Source organism: Buceros rhinoceros, unplaced genomic scaffold (genome assembly GCF_000710305.1).
Source record: "Buceros rhinoceros silvestris isolate BGI_N320 unplaced genomic scaffold, ASM71030v1 scaffold12095, whole genome shotgun sequence".
In the NCBI taxonomy this organism is placed as follows: Eukaryota; Metazoa; Chordata; class Aves; order Bucerotiformes; family Bucerotidae; genus Buceros; species Buceros rhinoceros.
The window spans coordinates 1-20,014 of record NW_010412366.1 but is presented as its reverse complement, the minus strand read 5'-3'; the positions used below and the strand labels follow the sequence as shown (position 1 = coordinate 20,014).

The following is a 20,014-nucleotide window of genomic DNA, read 5'->3' as shown; positions in this document are numbered from 1 at the left end:
ATTCCTGCTTTCTTTGGATTAGTCCCTATTCTGCTGTAGGTAGATTACAGCTTTGAAGTTGCAGTGAGCAGCACAAACTTAGGTGTGGAGCAGAGCACAACAATGCGAAGCAAAGGTGCACCATGGGCTCCTGCCAACGAGGTAGAAAATAAAGGGTCTCAGGAGAAAGCCGTGTCTATACACAGTTTCACCTGGAAGGATTCCCATTCCTGACTTAGGCAGAAGGCTTATCTCCCTTAAAAATGCCATAGTTGTTACCCAAGCCCTCCTAGTTTTCAGATTTCCGTAAAATGCCATTCTGTAGTTGTTGAGCTGAACTAGAGCCTCCAGCCAGCGCAGCCGTGAAAAGGCTATACCTTCTACTTGGGAAGAAATAGGAACCTGAGGGCTGCCACTGCTGTAAGGTGAATCAATAAATCAGTAGTTTGTGGTTACCATATGGTCATAAGTCAGATTGTGCCACCTGTCCTAGGAGAAATGGGATAGGTCCATTTTATCTGTCACATAGTGGCAGCTTCTGAATCTCTGTGTTACAACCCCTTCAATGTCGGTATAATAAAGAGGCAATTTAAATGTAAGATGAGATGTAACAGGAAAAGACTGACCAACTCAGGAACACAGAGAACGTACTTTGCACAAAGAAACCTAACCAAGGTTTTTTGCATAAATGTGAAGATTAGACATAGAGTTTCCAGGAAGGGCATGACCTGAAAAACATTTTTAAAAAGTCAAAGGGCACTCAGAAAAGAAGGAACAAGTGCTCTGCACTTTTTGCAGACTCACATAACCACTCACACAACACAGAGGTGGGAGAAGAAAACTGCCCATCAGGCTTTGTAACAAGGAACCTGTCAGTGTCTGAAGAATGCTACCTGCAACAAAATATTTGCTTCTCTGGTCTTTCTATAGTTTCCCGGGATGGCCTGATAATGACCTTTATCCCAAGGGAATTTGTGACTGAACTAACCACTCTCACCTGAACTTCTCATCACCTTTTGAGCCCATCTTTTTTTTTCTGAAGAGCAGAAGTCACCAGATGGCTTGTAAGGGGCTGCAAGTGGCATTGTCTGCCCCATGGATACCTGTTTGGGTGTTCACAGAGCGGCTGAGGACCTGGCACCAAGCCTGCACCCTTCAAGCCCCACAGCATCAGCACTCACTAGATGGATGCTGTCCCAAAATCTCAGCAGCTTGCTGCCCTGCCTGCAGCTGCCCCAGCTTCCACTGCCGACAGAGAAAGAGGACACGTCTGATGACGGAATCAGCCCTGTTTTCAAACAGCAGTCTGTCACCTTGATACAAAGGTTTTTAAATTGCTTCTGCAGTTCAGTGGGCAAGGGTGAAATGCAAAGATTTATTTAGAGAGCTCCTAAATTCAGTCCCTCCCCCTGATTAGCCAACTTGCTCGCTAGTTACCTGCATAAGCCATGAGGCACTGCTGTGTCACAGAACCAATGTCTTATTGAAGCCAGTGTTGTGGAAAATCAGGAATTTCAATGTCACTATTTTTATCTTAATAGCGTTTCAGTGACATCATGTACAGTGATTAAAGCTTTGAAATGTGCACATCTTCGTTCAGCTCTACCAGATGACAGCAGATGCTGTCTGTGTCACTGTGGCCTTTGACTATTCATAGACTTTTCCTTTAAGTGGGTTTGGTGGGGTTTGTTTTTTGGTTTTTTTTTTTTTTTTTTCACCAGGGCTCTTGCTTTTTAATCAGAGGAGATAGATAAATTTTAAAGTATTCATCTCACATGAACAATTTGGGACATAGTTAGAAAACAGCTAAACAGCTAAATTATTTCTGCATAAGTACAAGGAATGGCCACTATCCTCTTAAAACCTAAATCTCATTTCTGTCAATTATACTGCAATTAGTCACTATCTCCATGGCTTTCAAAGATTTCTTTTTTCCCTTTTAGAAGTATCCAGACTCATTTTCCTAAAGACTATGCCAGCCTCCACTGACACAGACTTCCAAATTCTGCTTGAATCAAGCCAATTTAACTGTCTTCATTTCGGATGAAGTTTGAAGTCTCTCAGTCTGAGCCCTTAGACTGCTTACTACAATAATTCATAATAATGGGGAACAAAGCACTCTGTATAGCAAGGGTTATGGGGAGGCAGAATCTCTCCTGAGTTTATGGGATTGGCTGGAAGCTTGTTTTCCATTTTCTGATCTTTATACAATGCCCTGCAGTACTCAGATAATTACTTTAATAAGGCAGGTAATAAACGCTATTAAGTAAACGAAAGCTGAGAGGCTGGTGTTGAAACATCCAATCTAATGGTTTTGCATGCACGAAGCTGACTACTGTGAGAGCTACAGGTTCCTCTGCCTGACAAAACTGGAGTGGGCTGATTTGGTTGTCCTGTGATACCATTGGCAGAGGAGAGGGTCTTGAGTAAGCTGCAAGACCGCTTACTGACAGGTTTCTGAACCATGGGAAACCGCAGTCGGCAAGGAGATTTTGTGGTGCCGTCCAGGTCACAGGCAGATTTGTTACCTCATTTGTTCTGCAAAGCATATGGATTTGGAGATGCTTTGGGTGTTGTTTAGCTCAGGACTCTCTCTGGGATCAGGAGAGCATCCAGAGGTTCCCTGAGGTTTGGTGCTCTGAGGAATGAATCATTGGACTACCACCTTATTTCAAGTTCTTCTTCAAAAGAAAAGAAAAGTTTCACAGAAGAAAGGATGTATTTATAACCCCATTGAGGCAGAGCTCAGACAGAGAGTGGTTGTGTGCCATGGCTTCCTGGTCACTTGCCTGTGGTGACAGGCACCCTGAGGTGACCAGCACTGCAAGTGGAGCAGAGCTGGCCACTGCAGTGAGGGTAACTGTGGGATAAATATTAGACATTTGCCATTCAGTCCTCTACAGTGATGTTACACAGTGTCTTAGAAAGCTAAATACATGGTTGAAAAGTGACTTCTGCAAGCTGCCACCTACCTTTGCCTATCTCAAAGATCATCAGAAAGATTAGGGCAGAAGCAGGACTTGAGGAGAGGGTGAGGAGGTTAGAGCCAGAAACCCCTGATTTACAGGGACTGTGGGTTGCACAGTGTGAGACAAGCTTACAACTCACACACGGCACTGACACAGAGGGGTCAAAGCCATGTTTGTCCTTCCTCAGTGGTGCTTGGGCCTTCAATCCTCCGCCTCTGGATACAGACAAAGAGTGAGCACATGGCTGGAGGAAGATCTCCATCCTTTCCTTCATACCTCAAAGTCTGCTGCACAGCAATTATGTCCAGTCCAAAAGGGCAAAAGCAGCTTTCCCGGATACCTCCATGGAAAACCAAAGGCACTTTCCAATGACTTTTTCAAGCATACTAGGCACTCCTGTAGCCTACCTGCACATAGCTCGGGGGACAACAGAGCCTATGAAGGAGTTCCCAGGAGACTGGCACCCTCACTACTGATTTTGTAAAGGGCAATGAAAAGAAAAGACTGTGTCTTGTAAGTGAGATGTTGCAGACACAATTTAATTCATCAGCCATGCCTTTGTGGACAGGCTGGTGGCAGTGCTTGGTGGCTGAGCCATACAACCTTGACAAGAACTGAAATAAGTAACTGTGAATTCATGTTCCTAAGACAGTTCCTCTCTGTAAGCATTTCCCACAGGAAAGCACATTGGTTGGGGTCAAAAAACTTGGCAGGTAACAGACCTGGAGCTGTGTAGACTGGTCAGTCTTGACAAGGTTGAGAGCAAGACAACACTTGCTGTCAACTTCCCAGTGGGAAGCTGTGATCAGGAGAAATGGGCTCTGCAAGAGGGTCTGTTATGAGTGACTCCCAGTAAGCTAAAAAACATATATATATGTTTGCAATGACTGTTGTTTTATTATGCATTTTTGATCTAGCATGTTCTTCTGAGTGAACATTACTTCATGTTATAAAAGCTGGCAGGTTCCTGACTGAGTAATCTTGTTTTGCCCTATGGGGACAGGATGACAGATACTGAACTGAAGTGAGACTTCTTCCAGGAATTACCATGAAACACAGGCATATCCAGCCAAAGTCCTGTCTTTAGAGAATGAGGAAGAGGGTTTCCTAGGAAGAGAACAAGGTTGGCTCCAAGCCTCAGTTTGCAAAGCAAACCTGCTGGGATACCAGGCAAGACTCTGAAGTGCATCCAGCTCAGAACTCCCACCTGCAATTCTCAGGTCACCTCTGCAAAGAATGTGATTTCATGCCAGCTATCTGTAAGGCTGGGCCTAATTCTGCTCCTGAGATTCTTCATATTCTTCATACACCATTCATTTGTTGAAGTAAAGTGTCAGTTTGATATCTACACATGGTTCTCAGTTGTACAGCTATGAAAACTACTATACACAGCTGGGGTGAATCAAGACTATCTCTCTAGACTTTTTTCCTCAAATTTCCCTTTTTTTCAGTTGTTTTCACTTGACCCCAGGCTCTGCTCTCAACCCTTCTTTCCCATCTGAGACTCTGTACTCTACTTGCATTGACTAATTGTCATTCTGTCTGTCATTATTCAGTCAAAAGTTGGAAACTATTAAGCTTGTGACCTGCACATCTAGTGACATGAGCTAGGAGCTGTACAATTACATGTGTAAAATAGAATAAACTTCACATGAAACCTTCGTATGTCTTCCAAAGCAGAAACCACTATTGCATCAAACCTGTGCAGAGCTTAGTGCAATGAGAGCCAAGTCCATAAAGTCTTTAACACGCTAGCACAGTTTGTATCACTAACAATGAAACTTTACATACTTGTGACCCTTACCTAACAGTCATAATTCTTGATTTAAAACAGCAAAACCCGATTTGTCCACAAATTTTCCCAATTATTTGTGACACCTGCCCCTTTGGCCAGACCTACACCATGATTCTTCATGCCAATTCTGACCCTGTCCAGTTTAGTCCAATTTATAAAATCTGATTATCAGAGAATAACTCCAGACTAGGCAGTCTCCATTTCCTAATTCCTGAGTTGTTCTGTAGTATATGTGATTTATAAAATTTGTAATTCATACCTTACCCCACCAGTAAGATTGTGGAATGGGAATGTGGTCAAGGCGGGCCCCATTAATCCCAGCTCTTCTGTAAGCCTCAGACGTCAAATCAGGGAAATTTCTGTTCAGGTCTAGGTTCTGAGCTGTCTGCCGTCCAATGATCCATCCATTGTAACCAGCTCCCTAATTTGTAACATAGCAGCCAACCTCAGAATAACTTTCCATTTCAAAATATCACTTTGTGGAAATTGTTTAAAATGCCATTTTAATCAAGTGAAAGTTTTTAAAGAAGTAAACTGAAAATGTCTACACTGTTAAAAACCACACTCATTAACCATCTCTTATCCCCATGAACACTAATGCACTAACTAGCATGCAGGAAGCATTTCACTCACTGGTGTGACTCATGAGAGGAGCACAGCAGCTTCTTACTCAGCACAGAGCAGCATGCAGGCTGGGTTAGAGGAGAAAAAGAAAATACAGCTGGTGCTCCAAGACAGAATCAGTCAGAATGAAGTAACTCCAGACTCATACAACAGACATGAGCAATGCAGAAAATAAAAGATCGTATTTTCATGCTAATGGTGCTAGTGATAAAAGTGAGGTGAAAAGAAACATAGTCAGGTAACATACAATAGAAGTTTTGCTTTCACAGATCTTCAGACATCAGCCAATCTCTGAAAACTGCCATGAAAGCATGACAGGAGAGAAAGCATTCCCATTGCACTATACCTGCTCTTCTAAAAGAGGAAGAACATCTATTACACAGTAATAAACTCTGATTTCTTGCAGAATAATTTCACAGTCATTACAGTGAGTCAGTGGGTATTTTGTTCTAGAACTGATAGCAGAGAGTGCTAATTGTGTGAGAACGTAACACAGTCATTCCCATGTCATCACATGCAGGCAGCAAAAATGTCAAACATGGCTCTGATTTCCTCTTGGCTCTGTCCACGTCATCTTTGGAAAGCAACCTACCACCAAACCAGCCTGGGCTTCTGCCAGTTATTAACTTTCCCTCCCACATTCCCTCCTGGTTTGTCCTTTCCCATGGGGAATTTTGGAAACACGAAGACCTCATAATTTCCTTATAAAAAGACTTTTACCTCTTCTGCAGCCAGTTCATACCCATCAGGATTGAGTGAAGGTAGGAGATGAATTCTGGTGTTATTAATCAAGGTCTGGATGCGAGGGTTCCCAAGAAGATACTCCGAACACAGATACTGTGCAAGGTATATTAGCAGTTCTCTCCCCACAACTTCGTTTCCATGCATATTGCCAATGTACTTAAATTCTGGCTTAACTGTGAAATGTGAAGTAATGAGATGCTTTAATTTGATTATACATGGATGGCTTCCAAAAGCAGAATAAACCAAATAGCTTACTGATGAGTCAGAAAGTATTATTTACACTAACCTAATGTAAATGTTCCTGTAAACAGCGCACCAGTTCCAGGTGAATTTCCCTCCATTAAAAGTCAGTTCAGCAACAATTTGAAAAGTGTGAAATAAAGTAAGTCTGCACTTTCAGGATCCCAAACCCTAAGAAGCAATTGTTGCTCTGAGCTGGACTCATCATTAATTGTGAACAAAGAATGCTGCAAACAAAAATGTCAAGCCATGAGTGGGAGGGAACAAAATACACCCCTGACACACTCATTTACTCTGGGCAGCTTCAATGTCTTATATTGTCAGAGATCCTAGAAACGACCTGCAGATGTGTAATACATTACCCCTCTCTTTGGAACAGAAATTAGGTCATCCATAAAAAGTGGCATTCAGGCTAAATAGCCTTGGAATAAGACTATTAGAAACACATAACTTCACAATTCCCTGCAGTTATTCTCTCAATTTCCATCCTTCCTCAGCAGAAAACAGATTCACTTTGGAGACCCCCTTTCCTGTCTATCCCTTCATCTTCACCTTTGATCCTGGCCAGCCTTGAGCTCTAGACACTGGAGGAGAGCTGTCACAGAGCTATTATGCCAGCTTACTCAGGTTGGCAAAATCTCCAGCTCTGAAGGTATTTCCACCCTCTTTTAGGCTGTCCCAAGCAGCATCAAGCAACAGATTCAGAAAGAAATGCTAGGTAACATTTTAAACTACCTTCTTTCATCATGCCATATCGCAGTCTTGATTTAAAAGCCTGATTCATAGACTTTGTGTTTTCCTGGCAAATGGAGTATCAGCTTAAAGAGACACCTGTAACTTCTTTTCTTTATACAAGAGAGGAAGCATGATAGGCCAGGAAATAGTATTGTAGATCTTTGATCTGTTAAAGACGTCTATTGGGATCTTGATCAAGTTTAAAGGCACTTCAAAACACCTCTACACCATGCAAGGCAGCGTGGCCAAGAGTAAACACAGATAACACCACTCTGCTGTCTTCTCTGCCTCCCCTGCAGCACAGAACACAGAGGACACGGTAGCTTGACCTGAGATAATCTCAATAAATTATTAAGTCAGATGTATTTCAGTTCTACTGTATTGCTGAGGTTGCTTTGACGCTGGAACTAGTCTGATGAGAAGCAACCTGAGACTCTGGTATGCAGCAATAGCAGTCCACCAGATTTAACCAGGTACTATATTTGAGCTGGGAGTTGGTAACTGGAAAGTAATAGCTAATACTCTCCAACAAAATGATCTGCGTTTTGAAGAATTTAGAATATTTAAAATGTTGCCCTTGTTATCTCAGTGATGAATCTACAACATAGAGATCAGCACTCTTTTACTTTGCAGACAAGTGTGAGGACTCCTAAAGGTATTCAGTGCTGTGAAATCATGAATTCCTGGTATCATTCACCTGTTACACTGACAGGTGTTGCACCGACCTGAATCTCTGTTCAGGAGGATTGTTTTCTATGCTGTATTGCCTTTTATTGATGTCAAAGTCCTTTTGTACCTGAGGCCTTCTCACAAGCTGTACATATTTTATCCTGTGAAGAACTATGTTTAGACTAGGGACGGGCATTACTTAGAGAAAGCGACAGTGCAGTGATAAATAAAAGTAGACTAAGTGGTAGATGATGGAGAGGGCAGGTGAGTAACAGAAAACTATCCCAACTTCGTTGTACGTTGGGAACAAATAAATAATAGCCATATCACTGCAACCAAGTACACGGACATTCATCTAGGAAAAAGGAATGTCAACCATGGTCATAAACGGAGGTCATAGAATTAGGAAATTGCAACCAGATTCTAATCGCTACAGTGAATCAACAGCTATTGCTGCAATTTAGGATCTCAAAGGAGGAGGAAGGGTTTTCATTAACATTTTTTTACAGTTTAAGTGATATCCCTTTAAAAGGACCTGTTTTCACTCGGATCATCTGGACTCTCCTCAAGAAACCCAATCAACCCTGACATAACTCACGCAGTTCATGGTGTCCAGGCTTGGTGGAAAACTCAATCACAAAAAGATCCTTCCCTTCAAAACTGCGACCTATGCTGTAAGTTGTTGCAATATGGGAGCACTTAGCAGCAGTCTTCTTCAACATGCTCACCATTTGGGAATATGAATGGTGTTTGAACCGAATAAAGGTTGCTGGCAAGTCTGAAGGCAAATCTTCCTCAACATATACTTCTCCTGCAAAGAAAAATGGTAAGACAGTGCTTAAAACCACGGTGCTCAGAGGATTTTATGAATGCCTGCGATTTTCTGCAAAATACCTTTTTCAGTAGTAGAATTATAGAAAACAGAGCTGCAATCAAAACCTCAAATCTATGTAGTACACCCTACGCTATTTACTGTGGCATATTTTGTTTGTGAAATCATAATAATGCATATGCACGCTGACAAATGTCTTGTGCAAATTCAAGCTATAGTTTGGCCTTTGGCGTGCCTAGCACATTTTAGTCACAAAATGTACAGATTTTCCTCTTTGAATCTGGTAGATCAAATTTGTTATTTATGAGATTCAGCTGTCTTCAGCTATTTGGATCTTCTTCATCCAGACAAAAATTAGTGACAATCATTAATGAGATCATTTTAATGAGCTGTTAAACTTGTCAAGTAGTCATGAATTTACGAGTGCATTAAAGTTTCAGTTTTTAAATAAAATATTTCAACTAAGCAGACAGCTATCACACAGGGCAGGGCTTATCTAAATGCACATTGGCAGTCCAAACATCTAGCTCTGAGCTGCCTGTCTTGATGCTCTTTATGAGGGAGAGGAACAGATGCTTCTTGAGCAGTTTAATTAAGTGTTTAAAACAGGTGGGACAAAATGAATCACACTTTACAAGCTGAGATGACAAGCGGAGAGGTTTTGTGCCATAGACATGTCAAGCTGAGTGAGACGAGACCGTTCCCATCTAGACTAGTAAGACATGTCAGCAGAGCTTCCTCCCTTACCTCGCAGCTTTGCCAGAGGGTCAAAGCATCCCTCTTCTTCCCCAGCAAAAAAGCGGTCACAGTCTAAGAAGTAGGGCCACGCCATGTCTATTGCATCAAAGGCAGCGAGGCAATCTTTTTTCAGGTTTTCACAGACATGCCTGCAGGGCTTTATAACTTTGTCTTTTTCGCATGGTGGGGCCAGCACTGAGCAGCCCAGGAGCCTCAGGTCTGGATTGCATTCTCCCTGGAGCAAGTTGTGCAGCACACTGATGAGGATGTACTCAGAGCTGTATTCAATCACTTCTCGAGACTTCTGATCCAGAAAATTAGGATACCTCGTTTGAGTATAGGCAACATCAGTACAAGAACTTAAGGCAATGTCCACACATTTTGCTGTGAAAAGGAGATGAACATACGAAAAATAACTTGCTTCACTCACATTCTGAAGAGTTAAAAGACAACAAATAAAATATAAATGAACCTTTTTTTTTTTTTCCCCTCACAGATAGACCGGAGGCACTTTACAATACTCTCAAATTAATTTGATGTCTAAAACCACGTATAGAAAGATGATAGGAAGTGTGCTTGGTCTGGACATCGATTGCAAACAGTAATGAAAGTAGATGTCATTCAGAATTCAAATGGAGTCTGACAATTTGATGGGTATCAGGGGTTATCTGATTGATAAGCACCATTCCTAAAAAAATATTTATTTTGCTAATTCAATACCTGAACAGCAATAAAAGGACAAATCCCTGTCCAGAAAGCACTGGAGTACCAGGCCTACATGGGAGTTAATTTAACAAATATCTTGGAAACCCCAAAATTAATAAAACTTGGTTTCCAAAGGAAAGGCTGTCACATACTCAACTCTGATTTAAATACTGATTTAAATTACAAATACAGCTTGAACTTATTAAACACCAGCAAATCCGTAAGACAGAAGAATCCCCTGCTGTGGTGTGAACATGCTCTTGTCTAACATGGGAAAAATTCAGATTCCTGTATAAAGTGTATTTGTGATACCACTCTCTCACCTGTCCTTGCCTTTTAGTATAGAGTCACTGATGAGGTGTGAGAACATACAGATTTTTGTCTTTAGCGGGGAAGGTATCTCTCTCCTTTGCTTGGCCCCACAAAATTCAAAAGACTTTCATATCTCTGAAACTCCAGACCCTTTTTGAAGTTTGATAGAAATTGTGCAAAGAGAACGAAAGTTATTCTGGCTCTTCACTTACTAGCAAGCCATCATAAATGTTCTCATAAACCTAATACATCTTAAGAAATCAAGTTAAGAGGTCTTAAGAAGGATAAATGTTCGTAATAGCTTCAACCCACCCAAAGGTGAAAATAGAGCAATAGAGAGATGTGACTCTGTAAAATTACTGGCCATTACAGTAACAGGCCTACGGTTGAGCCACCTTCTCTTGCTAGTGTCTCTGATGGGTAACAAATGCCATTGTCGCAGCAGCAAAATCCTACTTTGTGTGAAAGAGATCATCTCTGTAGGAACAAGACTTACTATAGCACCAACATTAGAAAACTTGTCAGGAAATAACGAAGAAATACTTAAGGTTTCAAGATTCTCCAAGGACAGCGAGCAAAGTCACATCATACCTTTCTGTGCAGTTTGGCATTGACCTGCAAATAAAGAGGGAAAATAAAGCATTATGCAGCAGGTATTTGTGGCACCTACCTCATGTTAGGATTGTCCAATCTGGTAGCCCCACAGAGGCTGCTGCAGCTCTGTGTCCTGAGGTCCAGCCATACCAGGGACAAGCATGCATTCTCAATATGTGCATATTACATATATATACAGAGAGATAATAGCACAGGAAAACACACCACGAAAAGTATCATCCCGTTCCCATCTCTGGCTAATTATGACAAAAGATCATTGATGGAAAAGAAGTACAGGTAGATCCCTCCAGCAGCTAGCTTAGACACAGTGGACCTCCAGTAGCTAGGCTCAGTTTACCCAGTAGCTGCCCCCTGCATCCGCTGATCTCCCAGTTGCCTCAAGCGCTGACACACATCCTGGTTTCTCTGGTAGCTTCCCCAGACCTCAGGTCTCACTGGTAACCAAGCCCCAGACACCATGGTCTTCTCAATAGCTGGCTTGGACCTCCCAGTTTGTCCAGCAGCCAACTTTAAGACCCTCTGACCTCTTCAGTATCAGGCCCTGGATCACAGCCACTCAATACCCAGCTCCCAAATCTTTCTCCTGTCCAGTACTAGTCCAGCTTGGGGGTTGCTCACAATTGCACATGCTGACATACACATAAAAAGCACATGGACTCTGGTCCCCCCAGACCCACAAAGTCCCTTCGACCCATGGTCTCACGCCAGTCACTGGCATGTAGAGCCCCATACACTCACATCTGCACATAAGAAAAGAGAAACACTCACCCAGGCAAAGAGTTGGAGTTTAATAAGCAGACAGGACAGACTGCGGGAATCAGGAGCAGGGCACAGACAGACAAGCACACTGATAAGCTGGTCTTTGATCCACTTTAAAAAGAGAGAACTTGACAATATATCCAAAGTGTGGTTGTGGAAGAAATCCATCAGGCCTATGTTTGAAAAAGGCATTGAGCTGCCGAGCCCTGACACCTCTGGTGGATATGAGGGGATGCATTTCTTCCCCATCCTACTTCATCTTATTTCTAGCAACTACATTTTATAATCCTTTTAATAACATTTTGAACTAATTATTTTCCTCCTTAACTACTCTCACGGGAAAGCTTTTCCAAAAGCTTACTCCTCTAATGGTAGAAATTGCCTTTTAATTTCCTGCCTAAAAGTATTCCTGGCCAGTTTACATCCATGTGTTGTTGTGCCAGCATGGTCCTTTAGCTTAAAGGGCTCTCTGTGCTCCCTGGTGTGTGCCTTCATTGTGTGTTTCATTATGTTATGATCCCCTCAATATTCTCTTTACTATGTCAAATAAACAAAGCTCTCTTGATTTTGAAGGAATGTGCTTTGATGACCTGGGATAGGCCTGTTTTGCTCCTGTAGCAAATAATCCTATATGGCTCTTCTCCGATACTGGCAACTAAAGAAAAATATTGCTACCAAGATATCAGAGATCTTTTCACCACTAAGGAGCTAAGCCACTACTTGCAAGCTCTGTCTGCCTTCTGATACATTGGGTATCTAGCTATGTTGCTGTTTCTTGTAACTCTCACTGGAGGGACAGGCAACTAGCTTCTTGCTCAGTGAGCTGACAAATTCATTATGTCGTCTTTTTTTCCTACTAAGGGAAGTTTAAACTTCTATTTCTGGCATATTTGTTAAATGTAATCATCTGCATATGTGTTGCTAATGAGTTAATCATTCTTTAGCCAAAATAAAATTATTGTACCAAGAACAAAATTAACCCTGGATTTTTATCTTGAAGGGAGACATTTAATTGGAAATGAGTCTGGTTGTATATTATGAAACGTCATTGATCCACATTACCTCATAAAATAAATGAGGGATCAGAACTAGCAGAAACAGCCCATGTCCAACACCAGCAAGTTCTGGCAAGCAGCAAGCTGGAAAAAAATTCTACCCATACAATCTCTTTTCCTGGCTTGATACATTATGCTAATAGCAATAAACAATACCTGGTTCATCAGCAGTGCCTTCTGTTACAGGATTTCACTGTTTCCCTTAGTTAGGCATAATTCCCTCTGTGAGTTAGTTATTAAGTTCAAGGAATTTGTAAAGAAGCTTCATCTCAGCCTGATACTGCATGCAGTTTTACATCTGGGGATAATCATTGCTAGCTGAGGAAGAGAAAGGAGTAACTCCTTCTAGTAAAAGCTCTAACAATTAATCCTGATGATAAAATTGGATGTCACTACCTCCCTGAATCTGGATAGTCTTATACCTTAATGCCATCACACCCACAACTTCCGAGGCCTTGGACATGAGTCTGGAGCCAACCAAACGCTCCATACAGAAGGGAAAACTTGGTGTGCATGGGAAAGGCTTGTGTTCAGTTATGTCCCAACGAGCAGAGTGACACTCTCTCTGGTTATCACCAGGGCCATTACCAATGAATCCCCTTCATTACCTTGAATGGTGGCTAAGAAATTCTTGAGACTTTTTTTTCTCTCCTCAGCAGAAAGTGACTGTATTGTAGCTGTTGTTTTAGACTAGAGGGTCATGTGTGCTAAGCACAGCTCTTCATGGGTTCGTTTGGGGAGTATGACCGGTCTTTCTACAGCTGCTCATGTTTCCTCAAAGGTAAAAGGCATTTCCCCTCTACTGGCTTCTTGACCAAGCTACAAACGTCCTTTTTGTTTGTCTCTCCAACACACACTAATCAAATAATGAAACTGAGGCACATGCAATCTCCCAGACCGCTATTACTCTGCAGGAGTGCTATAACCATCAGTCAGTTTGATACGTGGCACAAACCTGTTCTCAGTGGTGTCTCAGTATTCTGCTTATGCAGCTGGAGCACAAAGGTATTCTGGAAACATGCTGGAATAAGCAGAGGAAACCAAAGGGAAAATGCAGCAGACGGGGTCTGGGCATGGTGCTCCTGCTTCCTCCTGCTCTGGCTCTTCAAGCAGCAGCAGTCTTGCTGCATTTAGCAGATGTTTTTTTCTGCCCAGCTGGCCAGGAGAGGTTTTGGGAGGTAATGAAGAGCTGATGGAAGAGACATGCATAATTTTGCTAAGTCATCTGCTGTATCTGGGTTCACAAGAGGACTGGATTGTTCTGTGAGCAGGAGTAGATGCTAGCACAGGAGAAGTAAAGACAGTCTGCTACCTGGCTCTACATTGTTATTTGTACCACACTTACAGGCAGAGGCAACCTATTAAGCCACATGGCTATTTCTCGTTATCAAAGACACTGACTGAAGAGGATAGATTTATTTTTCAGATGAGGAATCAAAATCCATATAAACCTTTCCCACGGGAACTGAAGTAGTTCATCTCAGTACATGATAAGCAAGGGCGATTCTTCAACCAGGATAAAGTTTTTGCACTACTTTTGGCCAGGATGTCCCTCACAAACTCAGAGCTAGCAAGGCTCTCTCATTGACTAACAACAAGACTGACTCCTTCCTCTTGGGTCCTAAACCTAGATCTAAGCCTCACATTGTTGCAGCATACTCTGCTGTTTTCTCTCTGTCTCTCTCTGCCTGAGATATCTCTGTAGCTTCTTCCACCTTGGAGGCCAGCTCTGCTCAAACTGTAACAGCTCTCCCCACCACAGCCCTGTGCAAGCCGCCATACAATCCATGTATCAGCCATAGCTCTGTCTTATGAACACCCAGGAGTGAAACAGCTTGAGCTTTCAGGTTATCAGGAGTTAATATACATAAAAGCAAGAGAGAAAATGTCTCATAAGTACCTTGTTTTATAGCGAGTTTTAAATGTGTATCTGTGCTGATGTGGTGTTTGGACTTTTCCTATGCTTCCTAACGCCAAGGCTTGCATATGTTTTGGAGGATGTGGCTCTGCAAGGGCCAAAGATAATTCTCCAGCATGTGTACTTATACAAATAAGTGTGGATGCACGTACTTGGGCCAGAGCTTGCCAGCCTGGAGAGCAGACGGCAGGAAACTCTCCAAGGCCAGCTCCTGAGCTGCAGTTGCATGCTCTGCTCCTGGAGTCCTACGTCTATGGGTTTGGGTCTCTGCACACAGAAACGATCCACAAATCCCTGTTCCCACCCATTATAGCTCATTTTGCCAAAGAGCTGGCAATGCCAGAAGCATTCATCCACTCCCTTTCTCTTTTTTGTAAGAGGAATGACAGGCGACAATATATACAGAGATTTCTCCAGTCTCTAGATTAACTTGGCAAGCTTCAGTTGCTGCTGCTTCTGTGCTTGAAAGAGGCCAAACCTCTTCCACTTTTTGAGCAGGGGTTTCCCTGGACTCAGAAGACTGCTTCCTCCTCTCATATAGTCCCATGTGCAGACAGGTTGGTACAGAGAGACCCTTTTCTTCCTTGACCCAGAACAGCCTTTTCAATTTTTTCTGTTTATTTTTGTGCTATTCCATCAGAGCTACAAAAGTCCTTTCAGTAGCACAGTTTCTATTTAAGATTATGGATAAAATAACTTACCAAAGATGAGAAAAGCCATTTCAAGCTTTCTGAGCCTTTCTCTATAATATACGCTTCTGGTTTTAATTTGCAAAGGCAAGCTTGAAAGTCTACAATGCAGCACATACATATTTTACTGCCAAGCTTACATTTTTTCCCCTTGATGATTCAGCAGTGAAAGAAGCAAGCTGCTGTGATTAACCCTAACCCAGACAATAGAGCTCAACAGCTACTTCCAGTGCCATGGCTTGGCCACTTGCCCTTTCAAGAGCAAAGCCAACAAGAGACTTGGGCACTTGGGGATACAGAATAAGCCCCAGGGCCAGTCTTAAATTCAAAATATCTTAATCATTCAGCGAGGCTTATGCAATTGCATTGTTATGGCTGACAGATCAAACAAGATTAGATTATTTATCTTGTACAGACCAGCACAACCCCCACCAGCTTTCTGGATTTCTTACAATACCGGTTTAAACTGGAAGACATATGTATTCATTTTAGTGTGTCTACAGTCAAAACCTGTGCTTTTTCAAACAAAGCATTTCAGTTTCTGATCACACTAGTATTACTCTCCTTGTGGCTCTACGCCGTTCATCAAGTCAGACTTTGCAATGATATTCTGGTTACACCAAAGAGACAAAACTTACTGTCAGCAGTAGTATGCAAACACTGCTGGGCTGTACCATTTTGTAAAGCATTGCAACAGCACCTGCAAATGGCAAAACACAGCCTGCCTCCAGAGCTAGCTCCTGCCTACAGCACGGGGACAAGAGAGAGACATGATCCATCATAAAATACTACAATGGATCAGAATCAACAGGAGGAGGGTGCAAGAGGGGTGGAGAAGTAAGGGAACCAGTGGCAGAGGAATATGGCAGCTGAACAGCTTGGCTAGGGGGAAAATGGTCAAGCAGAACACCCAGGAGAGAAGGCAGCTACATATCTAAGTCACAGCTGCAGAGGCAGAAGTGGAGAAAATCCCCAGCCACAAATAAGGACTTCCAGGAAAACTGGAGGGGAGATGAATGACTGCAAAAAGCAGCCCAGGTGGTTAACTCCTTTTTCTGGACACATCGAATCTTTTGTGAGTAGCAGACTGAATTCCTGTTACTAATCTTCCACTCCAGCAACTGCTGTAAGTGCCCCAGGGGAGCGATGCGTTTGCAAACGGGCAGAAGCAGTATGCAGGAGCCCAACATGCAGACAGTGAGAGAAGCCCTGTTTTAGCTCTGCTCCCTCACATGAAGAAGCCCGAAAGCACCTGAAAGAGATTACTGCCTAATCTGCCTTCATTTGCAGAGCAAGATCACAGCAGGAAGATGCATGCCAGTGTTTGTTATTAATCACCCTTCTTTCTAACCCAACTGTTGCCTGGCATTTGGTTAAACACCCGTTTTTCTTGAATTGCTGAAGGTGTTACCACAGCAATGACACTGCAGTCAGCTCTTTCAGGACTGTTTCTCTCACAGGATTCACCTAGGGCCTGTGAGAAGATGCTGAATCTTTCCCATGAGTAACGAAAATTCACGCAACCTGCAGACCACACCACGGGTCTGCAGATGCACACCAAGACCTGCCACTTGGCGATGGCTCAAAGCCAGCCTCACTAGTGGCTAGTAATTCTCCCTTGTTTCTGATTGTCTAGATACAACTCAAACAGGGCTGCAGTTGTAGGACCCTAAAAGAAGAGACAACGACTATTTCTGTCTGCCTGTCTGTCCTCACCACCTGTCTCATTGCCCTTACTGACTGGATTCCCGGCGTCAACTCAGATGTGTCTCTAGCCAGTAAGTGCTGCTCCACGGAGTCCTTCCAGCTGAAAATCCTGAACATAATTCCCCCCAAAACCTACTAAATGCCCATTTTGGTCTCAGTTGAGATCTTTTCCAAGCTGTGAGAGAAAAATTAGCAATTGGGAAAACAAGATGCAATAAAGACAATGACAACACCAGCAGCTGTCAAATTGTCTGAAGACTTGCTAGGCCGCATGTGTGGCTGAGTTGCTGCTGAATATACATTTGCTGTGCACCAAGATGACCTGGAGACAAATAAAGTCCATACTTCAGTGTCTGGTCAGTGAAGAAAGAAGAAATTAGCTCAGATCTGGGGAATGCTGGTGTTAAAACAATGTCTGGGGTGAGAAGGAGGAATAGGTGAGTAAATCTATACAACCACCACCTAAAGAATCAAATTTTTGTTAGGGGTATGGGAAAATGGTGAAAACCACTTATTAGGCTGGAAGTCTGGAGCTGTGATGTCTCCATAGTTTTACTTTGTGACTATATACTCTATTTTTCAGTTCCCACTGTCTAAGGACACAGAGGTCTCTGAGTGCTTTGGCCATAGTTTACCATGGAGTCAAAAGCCTACCTTTGAGTAAGTTCAACTATGCTGAATGCCACGGGACAAAGGATCATATCTGAAAAGTTGAGGTTTTTATCTTTGGTGTCTTCCAAAACATCTGCCTAAACATCATCCTATTCTTAAGCACAGTCTATGCAGCCACCCTATAATAACTGTCATTTCTTTGGTTTATATGTATAAGAACTATTGTCATTAACATCACACCTGGTTCTTGTGTAGGTAGTTGAGTTGTAGCCAAATGTGGTATTTTTATGTTACAAAAGATTGACAGTTAAACTTGACTTAAATCCGTGTCTTAATCTCATACTATGTCCTAGATAAGGGTGTCCTGTTATAACCCTGTAAAACCTAAAAATTGCCAATTAAATCAATGCAGTTACAATAGGATAAACAAAGGGATTGAAATATCAGTTTTATTTCTGCAATGGACAAATGCAATCCTAAGTCCTTAAAGTCCATTGATCTGTGACAGCTGCATCAGACTGGGAGGGTGACTCCCTCCAAACAAGAATCAGCAGTCAAAAAAGCCCAGCAGAGACCAGGATGTGGCCCACCAGCCTCAAACACCATGATCACAACATGAAAGGTGACTTCTGCATGGTATCTCCATGTTCTGCCCCTCCTCAAACAATGGCACCTGTGACATTTATCCAAAATTTGGTCCATGCTTGAGAAAGGGATGGCTCTCAAGTGGCCTGGGCAGCCTAAAGGGGACCACGGTAACTATCACCCTGCCAGCACCCCCAAACAACTACTAACTGACTGTGTGAAGGGAAAGAACAACATCTAGGAATATTAAAGGGGATCATTCACTGATGTTACTAAATCTTGCTAAAAGCCTAGCTGTGCTTTAGGGCAGTGGGTTTTTTGTTCAAGTTTGAATTCTAAGTTTTGAATTGACACCCATACTATAAAATTGCCTGAACAAGTATTCTGAAGAAAACTTTGCCTTCAGATTAAAATCATACATAAACTATTTCAGCAGTAAAAGGATACACCTGTGTGTTACATTCTCAATATAAACCTGCTTTCCCCACATAAATGGCTGTTTCTGATCCCATTCCCCATTTCAGCCTTGTGGCTGAAGATCAGTGTTGCTAAAATAATAATTGAGTGGAAATACTAGAGTCAGTGGCAGGAACCCAGAGCAGCTCACATGACTCAGTGATGACAACTGGGTTTATGAGAGCTGGATTTTCTCATCTTGTGAGTATGCGTGATGTAAATCCTAGTTTTGCGGGTTTTTTTATTTTGACAAGACTTGGACACATCTATCTTGACAGCAGCAGGTGAGATTCCTACAACTTAGGCTCTCCCACACGTCGTGGCGCAGTACTGTGGCCATGCCCAGTGCCTGCCCTTGCCCATGACAGCCACAGCACGATCAGTGGCCCAACTGGCACCAGTGGCTGAGGGCAGAGGAGCAGTCCCCAGCCCACTGACAGGTCACCCAGTGCAGTCACACACATGAGAGCAGCAGTAGCTGGAGAGGCTCTGTCTGTGTGGGCACACACTCGGGTTTCACCAGGAAACAAGCATTAGAAATGTCCACAGTAAGCGAACTAATATGCTCAGATCCCATGAAGCTGGGGCCAGCATGAAGCTATGCCCTTTTTCTCTTAGCAAAAGCCATGACACACCATGGAGATGGGAACAGCAAAGAGGGGAAAGGTGCAGCACCTGTATGTGAAGCCACTTTTTCTGTCAGTCTGACTTTCCACAGAACGACCAGCCTTACTCAATGTCATAGCTTAGAGAGGAGCCAGTGTAAAAAAATCTGTTCTGGGCTCCGGAAGAAGTATAGTACCTGTCCCCTGCCTCCTGCCCTGGTGGTTTTTCCTGACCCAGCTGTCTTCCTTACACCTCTAGACACCCTCTAAACCCCAGTGGTTGAACTCAGAGATCCTCAGGATGGATCCTCTGGTTCAGGAGCAGAGCGAGCCAGGATGATGGGAAACAGCAGGGTGCTTGGAAGAGGGGGAGGCCCACAGGTGACAAGCGTGCCAGCCAGAGCTATGCCAGGAGAAGCTCTAGCTGCTCTCCCACCTCCACTGCTTCAGATCAAACGGCTCCAGTCCTCAACAGGAACATGTGACAGGCTATGCCACGTACCTGGAACGCTTTTCAAATACTCGGACAGGGGACAGGAAGTAGCAAAAGGTTCGGGCATCTCTTTTGCATGCAGACCCGGTCCAGCTCCGGTATCTCCTCAGAAGCCGGCTGTACAAGCTGAGGAGCCCACACGGTGGCACCACAGACGGCAGCGCGGCCCCTAACCGTG

The 20,014-nt window shown here is 43.1% G+C and overlaps 1 protein-coding gene across 1 annotated transcript in view; it reads right to left on the bottom strand.

Moving 5' to 3' along the window:
• CPZ (carboxypeptidase Z) overlaps positions 1-10,953 on the bottom strand; it is a 22,469-nt gene extending 11,516 nt beyond the window's left edge. Inside the window, exons 1-5 of the mRNA XM_010136374.1 lie at positions 10,934-10,953; positions 9,335-9,709; positions 8,354-8,566; positions 6,088-6,284; positions 5,003-5,164 (exon numbers count right to left, since the gene is read on the bottom strand). Coding sequence (XP_010134676.1) covers positions 5,003-5,164; positions 6,088-6,284; positions 8,354-8,566; positions 9,335-9,419 — 657 coding nt within the window. The 5' untranslated portion in view covers positions 9,420-9,709; positions 10,934-10,953. The remainder of the gene's footprint in view (positions 1-5,002; positions 5,165-6,087; positions 6,285-8,353; positions 8,567-9,334; positions 9,710-10,933) is intronic.
• Between the last annotated feature and the right edge of the window lie 9,061 nt (positions 10,954-20,014).